Below are 17,420 nucleotides of genomic sequence, written 5' to 3' on the forward strand. Positions count from 1 at the left end.
AATCATTGCCTTTGGTTTGGTTTTACTAAATAAACAAATACTGGGGTGACTGTTTCATACTCAGAGTATGACATGCTTTAAAATAGATCCTCCCTACTATATTAATAATAACATCTAGAATTTATAGAATCCCTTCTAGACGTAACTATTTTGAAATTTATTTTTCCAATTATAAAATAATATTTTCTCATGTAGGAAATTAAGAATAGTTTTATGAGATGTAATGTTATATAATATTTGCATAATGTAGTAGAGTGTAATGGAATCTACTGAGTTTTACTACCCAGAGATACTTGCTGTTTACTTTGGCTTATATCCTTCTAGATATACTGTGTACTCACACATAAACACATATATTACAGACATACTTTGTACATAGTTGAGATAATTATATTTTCTACTTATTTGTATAACTGGACTTTTTTGTGACATTAAAATTATTCCTAACTATTTTAATAGCTCTATACATTTTATCATATAGACATAGAATTAAATATTCAACATATCCACCTATTACTAAATATTTAGAGTTTTTAATTTTTCTGCTCTACATTTTTTTTCATAATACACAATCATAAAAATTTGATTTAATAAGCTAAAGAGTCTCAACTTCCTGACCCTTAATACATTTTGTCAGGTTACCCATTCAATTACTTAGATCTTTTGGTGTAGCCATTCACTTTTTTTTTTAAGTTTTCTATATTTAAAATGGTGCCTTGCAATTGTTTTGACTTATAAGTCTTTAGTAATGAAACAAGGTTGAATACTTTTTAAATTTTGTTTATTATTTGCATTTTCATGAATCATTCCTATCGGGTTTTTATTTTCCTTTTCTTTTCTCTATTCAGGGGTGGGGAACATTTTTCTGCCAAGGGTCGTTTGGATATTTATAACATCATTTGCAGGCCATACAAAATTGTCAACTTAAATATTAGCCTGTTATATTTGGTCAAACATTTAATTAACTCCTGGCAGGGCCAGACCAAATGTTTTTGTGGGCCTTATACAGCCCTCGGGCCAGAAGTTCCCCATCCCTGCCTATGTAACATTAAATTTAAATGGAGGACTAATGAAAGGAAAAGAAGCTTCAAAGTGAGAGTTGAGGGAAGACACAGAGCAGACCTGGAGCTGGTGAACAGCCTTGACTTTCTTCTTTTTCTAGTTACAAACAGCAAAAATACCTTTCAGGCTTGTAAGCAAGATATGTGATGATCTGTAAGGTTCATTTTGACACTGTCATTACTTACAGTAAGAGCTTTGGAGCAGATGGACAGATGATCTTTATGAGTATGAGGAAGAGGGGAGGGGAAATGAAGGCTAAGGAAATAATTACATGGCCTCTCTATGGTAAATGATCCCTAGACAAATAACCAACATTTACTTCCATGTTCCCCAAAGCTGGGTTACTACTGTTCACACCAACAAACACCTTCTATTTTCTCATGCCAGCCTAGCACATGCAAATCCACCCTGTGAGTAACAAAGTGCAAAACCTTTCTTCACAGCAAGGAGGAGAACTTGAAGGCAGACACTCAAAGAGTGTTCCAGAAATCTGTGACTGATAACGCAAGGCAGATGTGCAGAGACCACCCAGCTCCTAGTAATCCCACTGATCATCAAATCAGTCATGGCCCAGAAGATGTGCAAGAGAACAAGCCCCCCAAGGACAACCAGAAACTCCTAACGGGAGCACTCGGTCGCAGACTTCTGGATGGCAAAGTGAGTGACAAATACCTGAACTGTTCTTGGTAATGGGCTAGGAAAATTCAGTTAGGATAGAGGCATATATTCATACAAATGGTAATTGATGTATTTTGCATAAGATAGACTTAGAATGAATTTTTTATATCTGAAAATGAATTTTAGATTATTGTATATATTGCATCTTTGTTGACCACAAATTGAGTTGGTCAACCTACTCTGTCTATGACTCACTCAATGATGGACATCCTATATAATAAAAGGGTAATATGCAAATTGACCCTATTGGTGGAACCACCTGAAACAACTGGTAGCCATGACATGCACTCACCACCAGGGGGCAGACGCTCAATGCAGGAGCTGCCCCCTGGTGGTCAGTGCGCTTCCACAGGGGGAGCGCCGCTTAGCCAGAAGCCAGCTCATGGCTGGCCAGCGCAGCAGCGGTGGTGGGAGCCTCTCCTACCTCCGTGGCAGTGCTAAGGATGTCCAACTAATGGCTCCCTCCTCCAGGGGGAGCAGGCCTACACCGTTAGTCAGACATCCCCCAAGGGCTCTGGGCTGTCAGAGGGATGTCTGACTGCTAGCTTAGGCCCAATCCCCCAGAGAACAGGCCTAAGCTGGCAGGTGGACATCCCTCAAGGTGTCCCAGACTGTAAGAGGATGCAGGCTGGGCTAAGGGACACTCCCCCTACCCCCCCACCCCCAAGTGCATGAATTTTCATGCACCAGGCCTTTAGTATAGTGATAATTATCACCATACATGTAAATCTGGGGTAGGTTAGAGGTAGGGTGGTCTGTCTTCTTTAACATTCCAGGGAAAGATCACTTACTTTCAAAATCCAGTGCAACCATATCTAGACATCAAAAAATTATCAGCCCAAAACTATCTGGATAGAAATCTATATCACTGCACTCTTGTTCAGAATCAACCAAATCATCCACAACAAACTAACATGATAATGAGGAATCTAAATGATTAGTATTTTGTAATTAAAAAACAAGAATAGCAGCAATTGCAAACTGGATCCAAATCAAGACAAAACTAACAATTCATTGATAACAAAAGTGCCATTTCCAAAAATTGTTGAAACAGCAATTAAACAGATACATAGAGTAGGAGTTTTGAAGTACTGCCAAGCATTAAGTGATAGCCAGATATTTTAGTAGAATACTGAGAGTCTGCAGTACACTCTAATATAATTATTTTTAGTTTCTAATTTAAATAACACCTACTAAATCTCTCAGATACGAGCTAGTTTTTAGTTATATGAGAAAATAAAAGCCTATGGATTTGTGACTTTTGTTCATAAGAACTCTGGGGGGATAAAAGCAATTTGGAGTAGTTAACAGCCCAACAACGGACCTTAGACCATACTCTGAAAGATCTACTTGAACAGTGGGGTCCAGAAATAAAAGTGACGTGCCCAAAATGTCAGTGGCACAGCCTGTGCTGGAACTCTGGCTTCCTATTCCCCAAGTCATGTGTTCTTTTGGCTTTCTAATAATGAGTCCTTGAATTTAGGACTTGGTTGGAGCAGAACATAATGCATCTGCAGAGGTAAACTAATCTATTATGAACATCTAAAGACCTCTGAGGTTTCACCTAATTTTGACTCTGGCATTAATATATTTGTTTTTGTTGCTTCCCAAGGATGACTTTGGTAAGAATATTATAGTTATAAAACACTTTATTATGGCCTGGTCACTTTCAGGTAAATTTTATTATTTGCTCCTTGGAATTAATCTGTGAGGTTATTTCTATCACTATGGTATATAGATGATAAAACTGAGACACAGAAAAATTAAAGTAACTCCAAAATGTCCAGATAAGGTGTTTACCCAGGTTTTCTTTTCTGTTCTTAATATTGATCTTCCTAATTATAAAATATCACATACTCATGTAGGAATTTTGGAAAATACAAGAAGACAAAACTCAACTGAAAAGAAAAAACAGCGGTATATAGCTTTCTCTTCTGTCCTCCATGGATAGATATAAAATAAGAATCATGATATATATACTCTGTTATCCTGCTTGATTCACTTCATAGCAAGAATTCTGTTCCAGCTTCACAAAATTCACCTTAAGCATCCTCTTTAATGGCTCTATGAGTCATACTCAGAACGCTTAAATAACATTTACTCTGTGCCAGGAGCTATTCTAAGCTCTTTACATAGATTAACTAACTAACTACTCTCAAGCACCCAATGAGGTAGGAACACTTATTACCTCTCTCAGGTGAAAGAACTGAGAAACGGAGAGTTCAAGAGCCTTGTCCAGATCATAAGACTGAGAAGTGGCAGAGCCCAGTTGAAGCCCAGGTTCTAGGTCTTTAATCATCAAACTGTATTCATTCCTTTATAGGAATATAACATGGCTCATTTAACTAATTCCTTATTTTTGGCATGTAAGTCATTTCTAGGTTTTCTCTTATAAATTTTTTCTTAATATGCCCCCTGCCACACTGAGCTGCCCATTCCTAGAACAGGCTCTGTGTTAGCCATTATAATGGGCAGCATGTTCGCTGGGTAAGCTGTTCATGAGCCTCCATAATCTGACTCTTTGCTAGCACTGGAGCGACAGAGGGAGATGACATGTCTCTCCCCCACAAGAAAAACTCAGTGAGGTTTCTCGTGGGAGGCTCAGTAGGGCTAACACTCAACCACCAAACACAGCAAGGCCTCGTGGGAGGTGTGGGCCTAATTGGTTCTGTCTGCCAAGTGTGTGGAGCTGGCCTGCCAGATGGCAGCCACAGTTGTCTGGTACAGAGACCCTCATTACCACCTTGATAAGTGGTAAATGGAATCATGCCTCAGTGAAAAAAACAAACCAATCAGAACTCATTCTAGATCCTCATCCCTCACACATCGATGAAAATAAGCTTTCCTGCGTGGTATCTAACAGATAATCTGGACTGAATTTGCTTCAAAAGAGAATTTACTGATAAAGATTTATGCTAACGTGGGTGAGGATGGGCAAGTGGGAAACTTTTCTAAATTACAGATGCAGCTTGATGGGTATCATATCATTAATAGGAGGTAAGTAAAGCAGAAAATGTTAAGTAAATCCATTATTTCATGTGTGTGAGAACAGTTAGATATCTTAGAAATCAACCAGTACAAACCTTCATTTCACAAATGAAGAAGGAGAGGCCCAGAGAGCTTCATGTTTAGTTCAGTCTCACAAGTGAAGAGCCTGGCTCTTCTCACCACCAACCCTAGGATCTTTTTGTCTCCAAATTCTTCTCCTTATGTGTTTTTGAAAATATATATGTTGTTTACATTATTTCTCAGAAAAATCAGTTCTGCCTTCTCTCAGAAAATAAAAAAGAATGTGTGACTAGCAACAAACTCAGTAGCATGGTTTCAAAAATAAAATTAGAGTGTGCTTTTTGTATCTGGCAGCATGAAAATGAAAGTGTTAGTGCTTTCATTTTGATAATTATCACGGCTGATTGGTGGTGTTTCTTTTAACCCCCTTTTGCATGTTTTATATTGCTTATTCTGCTCAATAGCCCTGTGAGAAAACAACAACAAAAAAAAAACAAAACACCAATAGCCCTGTGAGGGAGGTAGAGGCACAGAATGTTATTTCCTCTAAGAAATGAATAGACAGATGTGAAGGACAGTTCCACTTGGCTATGCATTGGTGGCTCAGATTCAATATTTTCAAAGCAAAATCTCCAATCCCACTCTTCGTCTTGTGGTCTGTCTCACAAAATGATGTCCCAGTTCTCCCAGTTGCACAAGCAAGAAACCTGGGCATGCTTTCCTCTTCTCTCTCCCTAACTCTGATATCCAACTAGTCACTGAGCCCTTTAAATTCTACCTCCTTCATGTCTCTCAAAAACTGCCCTCTTCCTTATGTTTCCTCTGACATCATCCTAGTCAGACCACCATTGTACCTCAGCAGGGAGACTTTAATTATCATCAAATTGGCTTTCCTTTTCTATGCTTCCCTCTCTGTATTGGTCAGCTATTATAATACTTCTGTGTAACAAATCACCCCAACACTCACTCAGTGGTTTATAGTAATTTATGCTTACTTCAGCAGATGTGAGCTAACACAGCATTAATTTATTTCACTTGGACATTCCCAGGCTTGGCTCCAGATGGAAAATTTGGTTCAGGTCTGCTCTGTGTTTTTCTTATTGGTCTGAATCAGTGGGTTCATCAAGGCAAGTTCTTGTCACGGTAATGGAAACATTTCAAGAGTACAAACTCAACCACAAGTACATTAAGCCTTTGCTTGTGTCATATCCACTAATCTCCCATTGGCCAAAGCAAGCCACATGGCAAAGCATAACACTAACGGGGCAGGGATATATATACCCTACCTCTTTTGGGAGGAACTTCAAAACCACAGATCAAATGTAACCCCTACTTAAAACATTTAAGACCACTGTTTAATTCTCAATGCCCCAGTATAAAATTCAAACTCCTTAACTGATCATTTTAACTCAACTTTGTCTACTCTCTACTTCCCTCCCATCCCCACCTTTCACTGAACTGAACTTCAGTTTCCCAAATAGAGTTCCGTTCTCTTTTATCTCCTACTAGAGGCCCGGTGCACGGATTTGTGCACCAGTGGGGTCCCTCAGTCTGGCCTGCGCCCTCTCACAATCCGGGACCCCTCAGGCAATGTCAGATAGCCAGTTTTGGCCCAATCCCCACAGGCCCAATCCAGACAGGAAGGAGCCCAATCTTGTGTGTTGAGTGCCTATCCCCTGGTGGTCAGTGTACGTCATAGCAACCAGTCGACCGGTAGTTCATTTGGTCATTCGGTTGTTCGGTCGCTTAGGCTTTTATATGTATAGATCTTTTCCCTATGCTATTCCTTTTGTGTGAAATTCTCTTCGCCCTATCTTTATTTAATCCTAATTACACTGGGGTCTCAATTTAGATATCAGATCTGTCGAGAAACATCATTGTCTAATCATCAAGACTGAGGTATGTGCCTTTCCTAATGTACTTCTAGATCAACCTGTGCATAACCCTATAGCAGATGTCATCATACTATTAAAATAAGTTGTTTCTTTGTCTCTCTCCTTCAATGAGTCTATAAGTCCCCTGAGAATAAGATTTTATCTTGTTCATTGTTATTTCCAAAATTCCCTATGTAAGAAATGCTAGAGGCTTTCACATTAGAGCCTGGGAGAAGTAAATGTATGTATTTTTTCCACTGGTTCTTAATATTATGTTGGAGGTATTCACCAATATAATTAAACAATATAAAGCAACTAAAAGCATAATTAGAAAAGAATAGGAAAAACTGTTTTCAGATTATAAGATTATACACATAAACTCTCAAAACAACTAGTGAAGCAACTACTAAAACAGTAAGAGAATTTGCAAAACAGGTCCAGGTTAGGTGGCTCATGGACTGTTCTGATAGTGGCCCCCATGCCATGTTTTGCTTTCTGTGTCTCTCACACTCTGTAGCTCTGTGAGAAAAGGGACCAGGTCTGCTTTGTTCACTGTAGAACCTATCAGAGTGCCTAGCCCAGACTAGGCAAGTCATAAATATTTCTTAAATGAAGGAATAAAGTTACTTAGTTTCTGTAAGCCTCAGCTTCCCAAGTATAAAAGGGTGCTATATATAGCATCTACCTTAAAGGATTGCTGTAGGGATTAAATTGAATGAATTAAGCAAAACACCTATATGATGCCTGTACAGAGTATGTGGCCAATAAATGTTTTACTTTTATGACTATTCTAGAACTCTGCTACTTCTGCTCACTCTGCCCACTCTAGAGAGCCTCTTAATTTCTCTTTAAAACTAGAGGCTCTGTGCATAAGATTCGTGCACTTAGGGGTACCTCAGCCTAGCCTGCACCTTCTCACAGTCCAGGAGTCCTTGGGGGATATCCAGCTGCTGGCTTAGGCCCGCTCCTCCTGGGGGGAGGAGAGGCGGTCCTAAGCCAGAAGCTGGACATCCTTAGCATTGCTGTGGAGGTAGAAGAAGCTCCTGCTGCCATGCTACGCTCGCCAGGCATGAGCCCGGCTAAGAGCTTCTGGCTGAGGGATGCTCCCCTTGTGGGAGTGCACTGACCAACAGGGGGAAGCTCATGTGTTGACCATTTGCCCCCTGGTGGTCAGTGTGCATCATAGTTCCACTGTTTGGTCAATTTGCATATTAGCCTTTTATTATATAGGATGCTTTATAACTATAAAGCATCAAGCATCATAGGTTGCTATCTATACTAATAGGTCATTCATTCAACATGACAACCAACTGAGTACGGCTACTCAGTTTTCAGTAAATGCTTCTGATAATGTCTCCTTCCAATTGCCTGATATTAACAATAACCATGCACCCTGATTTGTACCTGGAAGTTTATTTTCATCAGATATGGCAAAGTGACAGATATAAAGACAACTGCCTTTGAAAGAAGAGTTTATTGTGTTTTCCAGGAAAAGGGGCATACCACACCACTTAGGGCTACATAGGGAAGCAACAAAGCAACTAGGTCAGTCAGGAGGTAGGAGAAGTGAGGAGAAAGCACAGGCCATGGCCTTTATTGGGGTTTCCTTGAGAAAGGCAAGGCAGGCTTAACAGAGTAGAACTGGCTAACTTAAATAACCCAGGGGACTTTGGGTATAGGTCTCCAATGATCTGGTATCTAGACCTCGGTTGATTCCAGGCAGGGGAAATACTGGCTCTGTGTGTGAGGGTTAGATAAAGGAGATGGATGGGGATATGAACCCAAGATCTGGTTAGTTTTCATATGAACAGTGTGGTAGCAGGAAGCTATTCACTATCTCTAGGAATTAATTAGGACTGGGAGGAACAGTCTCCTCCAGCCAGGCCCTCTAAGATATCAAACTCTCATAAAACACAGGGGGGAAAAAAGCATGATTAATACACATACTCCATGGCAAGAGGGAATGGGATGTTATCATTGGCCCTTGTTCCATCATTTATTCTATTGTAAACTTTAAAAACATCGCTCTTGGGATGTAATAGTCTGGGCTTTTAATCTCTTCTAGTCCATTCCTGACAAAGCTCACAATTGCCTTTGCTACCCTTCCTGAATCTTCTAAATACAAGAGCCTAAGGATACCCCTTCTCTAATAAGAACCCTAATTTGCCTATAAACACCTAATTTTACTTTGTGCAGACACCTTCTTTCTTACACAAATGAAATGTATCTAATTATTAATATATTTGTCAAACACTTGTTGATTACATAATGCTGAAATTGATGTTGAGGCAAACTTCCTTCTTTGGGGACTCAATGACCCAAAGACTCCATGGACTAAGTCAGTTGGAACTGGGAATATGTTGGAAGGAATTGGTTGGCTCAGTCATATTCTCTCTTCTTTCCTCTTTCTCTTCCCCGCTCCCCTTCTGAAACTTACTACCCTTTATTTGTCTTTGTTTCTTTAAAACTCCCAACCAGGCAAATGTTCACTGCAGCTCTGTACCAACTGGAGACCAGTCCCTGTCCTATATCCATGGCCTCCCCAGGAGAAAACTTAGAGACTGGTCTTTGGAGCAGATGGAAAGGGGATGCTCTGACCAGCCAGAGGTGTGTATACTATGAGTTGGTGAGTTGTTTTCTGTTGTGGATTAAGGGGTATTATTTATTGACTGTGTATTTTGATGTGGAACAGACAAGACAGTCTGAGGGTAGACAGCCAACTCCACATATCTAATTGGCTTTTCAGGAAACTTTCCTGAAGAGTTCACAGGAAGACCTCAAATGTGCCAACTGAACTTCTCACCTTCCTCCCACTTTCCATCTCCCAAATCCAATGGGTTTCTAAGATGTCATTCTAAATTCTCACATAATCAAAAGGTTATTTTGTAAAACAAAGATGATATACCTTAAGTAGTATGTACTCTGAAGTTATTTGCTTCTTTTATTCTGAAGAAGAAGGTCCCGAGGCATTGTAAACTAATAAGTACACCCAGGTTGGACACTTACTCTCAGGTATTACTAACTTGTCCTATACTAGGCTAGGCATGAAAGCAGATGCTCTGATACCAGCCCTACTAGGCTTCTGCCTCCTTACAATGGTCCTTCAGCCATCTTATTTCAGAGCCCTGTTAATTTTTGGTTGTTGTTGTTGTTGTTGTTGTTGTATCAGGATATTGACCAGAGGCTAAGTGGAACGACAAAAGAAGACACTTTTCTTCTCGCCCTAGTCAGAAAAGAACTCGAGTCCCACTCTTTGAGTTCTGGATTATTAGATAAACTTCAAAAAGAGCTGAAAATCCTGGATCCCATCGCTTCTGGATTTCTTCTTCAGTCTCAGCTGAGCCACCTCTTCCTGAGGCATGAAGTCCCTCTGCAGTTAGCAACAGTCAAGATCCTCTGCCAGAGGTTTGCCAGGAGTGGCTCTCCTAAAATGGTATGGCCACCTCGAAATTTCCAGTGTGCATTCCTTTCCTTTATTTTACTTGAACCCACCAGAGTAATAGAATTAAAAATCTAGTTTCTTTCTTGAAAAATAACCTTTACTATTGAACCCTAAGATGCAAAGCTTATTTATATTCATATGTGTAAATCTCTAGTTGAATACACCAGAATAGAAAATAGATTTATCTCTCTCTCTCTCTCTCTCTCTCTCTCTCTCTCTCTCTCTCTCTCTTATATATAATATATTTTTATTGACTTCAGAGAGGAAGGGAGAGGGAGAAAGATAAACATCAATGATGAGAGAGAATCATTGATTGGCTGCCTCCAGCATACCTCACACTGGGGATAGAGCCCACAACCTGGGCATGTGCCCTGACTGGGAATTGAACCATGTCCTTCTGGTTCATAGGTTGACACTCAACCACTGAGCCTCACCAACCAGGCAAGTTAGGTCTCTTAGTCCTGCTTAATTTCTCTTTAATGAGCTTTCCCTTCCCAACTTTCATTGTTTACTCCTAACACTAGTGGGATAGTTAGAGAGTCAAGATAATGAGTGCACTTAAATCCGTTTACAAGCTGAGCAGTTGGTAAGAATGGAGAACTTGACTAAAAAGTGTGACAGTTCCTAGAGCATTAGAGAGTGTGTGTGTGTGTGGGGGGGGTAGTTTTTGAAATATAACTCACCACCATCAATTTGCTGATTAGGAAACTGAGCCCCAGAGTGGTTAAGGAACTTGCACAGGGCACCTAGAGAATTAATGGCAGACCCAGGGCCATAAATGTTCCCCAATACAAGGGCAGGGTTCTTTCTCTGCTTGCACTTTCCAAGCTCACACTTGAAAGTGAATACAAAACAAGGTCCAAGTGTAACCAAATTCAGGAAGCTAAAGGAAAGTGCCCTAAAAGAGGAAGAAGTAATAGCAATGGGAAAATCATTAGTGAACATGTGATGATAGAAAACCAGGCCAAAACCAACCTGGTTTCATGCTTAGCAGTTAGTAGGTACACAAATTAATGTAAGTTCTCACTCCTGCCCATCTTTAAACTGCAAAAATAAAATTAGTTGTATGTATATGAGAAATATTTAGCAGTACAATGGCAACTGATTAGTACAACCTCCTTGGATCTTTAATTCAATCAAATTTTCTGGTCTGAAATCTAGTTTATATCCGGGACCCTGTCTAGCTTCCTTCTCCCATGCTGCCCCCTCCACTGCTCTGGAGTTGTCTGTCTACCATAATCCTTAGGATGCCATCCAGCCCAGCAATGAAAATGGACAACATTCCTTCAGTCCTTTTCTATGTAAAAAAAATAATAATAAATAAAATAAAAATCTATATATATAAAAGCCTAAGCAACTGTCTGACCATTCGCCCAGTAGCTATGACGTACAATGACCACCAGGCGTCAGATGCCCCAACCAATAGAGGAGGGAGCCCAATTCATTGTGGAATTGGCCATGGGTTAGGTTGCTGCTGGGGCACTATCAGCCCCGAATCTGGTCACCTGTACCCCAGACCCAGAGAAGAGGGAGGAGGGAGCCAGTGGGTGTCCAGGTCCTGGGGCTGGGCCTGCAGGAGGGATCTTGCAATGTGGGACCCCTCGGGGGATGTCAGAGAGCCAGTTTCAGCCCGATCCCCGTAGGCCAGGCCGAGGGACCCCACCGTTGCACGAATCCATGCACCAGGCCTCTAGTAATAAAATAAAACTTTGAAATTTTTTCATTTACCTTAGTAACTAAGACCTTATCCCCAAATAACCTGAATATATCTACTGAATATATCTAAATATAAGCATATATTGTATATAATCCTATCAAATAAAGACAGAATATGCAAATTGACCATAACTCCATGACAAAGATGGTGGCACCCACAGCCAATAAGTAGGGAATATGCATATTGACGTGACAAGGTGAGAGGCGGAAGGCAGCTCCGGCCAGAGTGAAGGCGATGCTGGCAGCCATGGGAAGGAAGGCCTATTCTTGCACAAATCTTCGTGCATCAGGCCTCTAGTACATATATAAAAGAGAGAAAGGCTAAAGGCTATGTTATAGCATAGTAGCAAATAGTCCCAAATCTCAGTTGCTTAAAACAGCAAAAGCTTATTTTTCATTTACATTACATTTCTGTAATGAGTTTGCCACAGGCTCTTCTCGGCACTGTCATTATCTTAGCTCCAAAACCCAGGCTGATGAAGCAGACACTCTGGAATGTTTGGGACATATGGCAGAGGGGGAAAGAGTTCTGAAGGCCTCATGTCAACAGTTTAATCCTCAACCCAGAAATAGCACATGTCCCTTCTGCTTATAACTCATTGGCCAGAACTGGTCACATGGTCCTACCCAGGAAGTGCAATTTTACCATTTGTCCAGGAGGGAGAATAATAGTAATATTTGGTTTTAAAAAACACTAATAATTATTATATTTTTAAAGCTGCTTTAAAAATTCTTCATGGTATAATATTTCAAACACATTTCATTTCAGCAGGCCTCTTTTCCTTACATGTAAATTAAATGAGGATGTTGTGCTTCGTATTTAATTTTCAGGTGGATTATGAGAAGCTACTCTGTTTTCTGAAAGTGGCAGCCTCAGATGATCCACAGCAAAGCAGAAGAGCTGTGGACAGCAACCTGAGGGAAGCTCAGGGTGGTACCCATCACAGCGAAAGGTACTTCCTCCCTTTCTGTGGGCACATTATTCCAAGACTTTCAGAGCTGGCCAGCCTCTTGGAGGCAATTCCCTATTAGGTGAGCAGTGCAGAAACATAGCTGTTCACCAACACTCAGCTTACATTACAGTTTTCTCTCACTGTGCTGTAAACAGGTGGGAATAGGAAATTATTTGCAACAATTGTATATGTTTCTTAGCAGTGTGTGTCTTTTTTATGAGGTTTCAGTGTAAAGATGAAAAAACCCATTCTGAAATAAAATAACGATTGTGGCTCTGGCCAGGTGGCTTAATTGGTTGGTGCATCATCCCGTAAACCAAAAGGCTGCGGGTTCGATTCGCAGTCAGAGCACATACCTAGGTTGCAGGATCGATTCCTGTCGAGACAGGTACCAGAGGCAAATGATCGATGTTTCTCCTCCTTTTCTCTCTAAAAATTAATAAAACATACCCTTGGGTGAGGCTTTAAATAAATAAATGAAATGAAATGAAAGAAAGGATTGCGTCCTGGTGCAGTACTCATCTAGAGTATGTTCCGGAAATAAGTTCAGTCAGTGAACTCCTGGCTGCAGGTACTAGCACAGAAAAGTTTGAGGTACAGAATCAATAATCCCTTCCCATAATCTCAAGGGAAAGAAATGATTGAAAGTAAACATAGGAAATGAGGAATATCCTTAGAGATGAGACACAGTAAAACATGACAGTCTCTGCGTTCTCTAAGAAAACTGGCAGAGGGCCGTGGCTAGGAGCATAGCCCCATTGCCGGAAGCCTGGGCTCAATCCTGTCTCTGCCACTAGGTGGAGCCTTGGGCTAGTCACTTACCCTCTCTGTGCCCCCACTCTCCAACTGTAAAATGGGAAGAATGTATAACAGTGACTGAGTTCATTCATGCCAAGTTCTTAAAGTCAGTCCTGGTACACGGGAAGTGCTATGGAAGTGTTTGTTACTACTTTTTAACTGTCCTTCCAGTAGATACTCTTCCCAGTTACAAATAACGTGACACAGTGATTAAGAGCCATGGGAAAGGAATTTACCTCTTTAAGAAAAAGGTATGGTTTTCTGTAAAAATGTCCCTGGGCCAAGGGTTAGACTTAATTCCCTTCTACATGTGCTCTGTTGACTCTGATACTTCATCAAACAGTCATTGAAAACCAGCTGCGTGCCAGGCACACTTTGCTGGGCACAATGAATTCAGAGGTGGGCAAGGCCCAGTCACTCCTTCAAGGGCTCACAGTCCAAACAAATATCACTCTAGGAGTAACTGTCCTACCGAGACCCATAAAGCCCTATATTTTTTTAATAGTCAGCAACCACGCTTCATACAATACAGATTGTGAGAGGTAATATGCTGTGCACAGGAAAACGTGGCCACGCATTGACAGATACGGTGGGTCTTAGGAGTCTTAGACAGGAAGCCTCTCCTTAGCTCTAGACTAGGTTATGTCTCTTTGCTGTGTGGTGGCATAGACGTCTCCCTTCACAACAGACATTGTCCTGGTAATTACTTATTTGACATTTGAGGTTAGGAATAGTGTCTGTCCTGGCCCACTCAGTGTCTAGCACAGGCCTAGCATAGTTCCCAGCACATAGGAGATGCTCAGTAAATGCTTGTTGGATGTAATTGCCACCTCCCATTATCCAAAGAGCTTGCATCACTTCATGTGCAGGGACATCTGGATTTCTACCCTATAAAAATGGGGCCTGAAGAGATCATTTTGAACTCATCACAGAAGGCGCTGTTTACATGAACCAGGTAGTGTGTATGTAGAGGCGCAGGACAAATGGCCTGTAATGAACCCAGGCTCCGTGTTCATTAATGTGCTGCTCAGGAAAATACCCTCGTGTGTTCTGCAGGTAGAGCTTTAAATGAGGCAGCTCTGTGATGTTTTAAAAGCCGCCAGCATCACTAATGGGACCAGATGAAATCCACTCCTGTAGCAGGTTTCCTAAGAAACCCCACCAGCTGCAGTAAATGGGTTCCATACAACACCTGCCAGTTTAGGACCCAGTGTACAGAGATGGGGGCCAGAGCCCCACGAATTCCCACCCCCAGAAACTGGCATTGAAAGAAAAGAAGAAAGAAAGAAAAACTTCTTATTCAAATCTGGGACAGATACTTCTGATTGACAAGGCCATGTGCCCTAAGCAGCAAAGAGAGGCTGGGAACGCAAATAGCTGGCATGATCCTTGGCCGGATTGAGAGGCAGACTCCCGGGCTGGGGAACGCCCTGAACAAGGAAAGTGGGTGACCAACACAAAGACAAAGACAAATAGACACTTTTCCTCCTTTTCTGTACCAAACTTTTGGAAAATATTAGCTATTGTTAAGTAATTCAGAAAGGCATAGTTTGGTGTCAAAGCTCAAGTAAGAGCAAAAGGAAGATCCATATGACCTTTTGGAAAGTTAAATACATCTAAAAATAATCCATTGCAGGTACTGTACCACATCTCCCAGAAATAGTAAGGAACAAAACAGACTCTACCCACATCTTACGGAGCAAGAAGATTTCCCTAGTAGATTGCTTCATAAAATGTGGGTCGAATCTATTAACCAATGCCAGCCCAATAAATTTAATTTTTAAAAAAAGTTTATCCAGCAGGGGGTGCTGGAGCATCCTGAGGGCCTACTGTGTGCATCAATTCCCATTCAGTGACATTATCTTGGTAGCCTGAAACCAGCCATGGTGGGAGTATTCACACCACAAAAATCAGTAATGCTCCAAATTAGGGCTTTCTCTTGAAGAGCTGGTTGTTAGATTTACCAGCACACCAAGGTAAATAAACGAATTTACATGAGTAGGAGTTGGGGGGTGTCATAGAATGTCCCTCTAGAAAAGTGGCACTGAAGCTGAGACAACGGAAAATAGGAAACGTTTCCCTGCTGAGAAAATAGTTTGGCCAGGTCTGGAAGGATACATACTTTTGAAAGTGAAATACTAGTACGTAAACACCTCAAACTACTTTCATAAAATAAATGACTCTGACACTTTATCACTCTGGTAATTTTCACCTGTTATGGAAAGTATCAAAAGCCAGTTTGCTAAACTGCCTGAATAATTACATACATTTGCATTCCATCTGGTAAATACGTAATTACTCCCAAACTTTTCTGGGTTTTCCAGCTACAAAGAGCAGAGTCAAGGATAATGCAGGAAGTTCGCCCAGGTCAGGATTTCCTCCTCTACAGGTCACAGGGATCTGCCAGGGTCTGCCTTGCTTTGCTTGTGACATGTACCGTTAGGAAATTTGATTATCTGGGCTCAAAAAAAAGTAAGAAGTGGGTAAAGTAAACTACCATGGACACCTCTAATTTTTTTTTTTCTCTCAACCTGGCAAGATTACAAATTTGGTCCATATTCTAGTCGAATGGGTGGGTTCCTCCTCCCTAGAATGGAACAGATTTGAGTGAATCTGTGAAGTCGCCACATGCAGTCCCATGACCAGGTTCCCAGGACTTAGAAGGTGTGTAACGCAGGTGAGAGACACAGTATGCAATACACAGCGACTTCCTTGAGGGGTTCACCTTTTCACAGACTTTCCCCTGCCCCTCCAAGCAGCGCTGCCCCTCAACACGCCGACTCGCCGTCAGAAGTGGCCAGCAGCCTGCTGGAGATCCTAAAGCTGGCACTCAGCGCAGCCAACGGCAAGCTCAACCTAGAGAGCCTCCGTCGGAGTTTTCGAAAAGAAGACCACGCGTTGTCTGGCTTCCTGTCCCCACCCAAGGTAACGAAATTAGATTTCAGATCTGTTCAACCCTAAAAGTCTACCCTGGAGCTTTGGGTCTGTAGTAAGAAGGCCCAGTTATGATCTGTGTTCTGCCTGTGGATTATATCGCACAGTGTTTTGTTTTCTGTGCCAGAGAGGAGAGAAACAAAACAGAAAAGGAATTGTGAAATGTGCAGCCTTGATCCAGGAATTACTTATATTTAGCTATATTTTGTGTCAACAATATGGAATAATATAGCAATACCCAAATAATATTTCACAGTGAAAAACAAGTGTTTGCCAAGGCCAAATGTCCATTCCTCACACCCTCCCCAGCTTCCGGGAGGTCAGCATGTGGTATCCATTCCTTAGGAACAGCACATTGTAGGGACTGGTGCGACTTCTTGCTGATAGAGCTGAGTGTGCTGTTTTTGGGAGTGTTAGTTAACAGTGCAGATGTGTTTTATGGAAAAAGATCCAGAATCATAAACCCCAGTCATGAGGCTACCTAGGATACAGGCACAATAATAATTACCACAAAGGCTACAATTCCTTTAACACCAACGCGTCACCACCAAGCTTGCCGGTGTTCTCACCAAGTGCCACGTCCCGCGCTAAATGCTTTACTTACATCATCTCACCTAACACTGAAAATACAAAATCTAAGTAGTTGTTAGAACCCGTTTAATATGTTTTAAAAACTGAGCCTCAGGAGTCACCCAAGGCCCTCAGTTAGCAAGTGGCAGAGGCGGCATTCAAAGTATAGAGACAAACTGAAAATTAAGAGCTAGAATCCGCACGCCATTAGGCAGAAGCTATCTGGAAGGTTCCATTGAGCTCAGTACACAAAAGTTAGAATTCCAGAGGAGTAGAGAAATAGAAGGAATTGAAAATTACAGCAGGGGGCAGGGTGTGAGTCCCATTGGAAAAATTTAAAAATACCTTTCATATAGGTAAATAGGGGTTAAAATTGAGAGCAGA

General features: G+C 41.3%; 1 protein-coding gene across 1 annotated transcript in view; it reads left to right on the forward strand.

The window, feature by feature from the left end:
* LOC307102523 (uncharacterized protein C1orf87) overlaps window positions 1–17,420 on the forward strand; it is a gene marked incomplete at both ends in the record, with an annotated part of 74,045 nt that overhangs the window by 14,735 nt on the left and 41,890 nt on the right. Inside the window, 5 exons of the mRNA XM_079776118.1 lie at window positions 1,506–1,719; window positions 9,102–9,230; window positions 9,793–10,056; window positions 12,613–12,734; window positions 16,268–16,457. Of these exons, the coding sequence (XP_079632244.1) occupies window positions 1,506–1,719; window positions 9,102–9,230; window positions 9,793–10,056; window positions 12,613–12,734; window positions 16,268–16,457 (919 nt within the window). The remainder of the gene's footprint in view (window positions 1–1,505; window positions 1,720–9,101; window positions 9,231–9,792; window positions 10,057–12,612; window positions 12,735–16,267; window positions 16,458–17,420) is intronic.

The sequence above is a fragment of the Cnephaeus nilssonii genome, assembly GCF_951640355.1.
Source record: "Cnephaeus nilssonii genome assembly, chromosome: 7".
Classification (NCBI taxonomy): Eukaryota; Metazoa; Chordata; class Mammalia; order Chiroptera; family Vespertilionidae; genus Cnephaeus; species Cnephaeus nilssonii.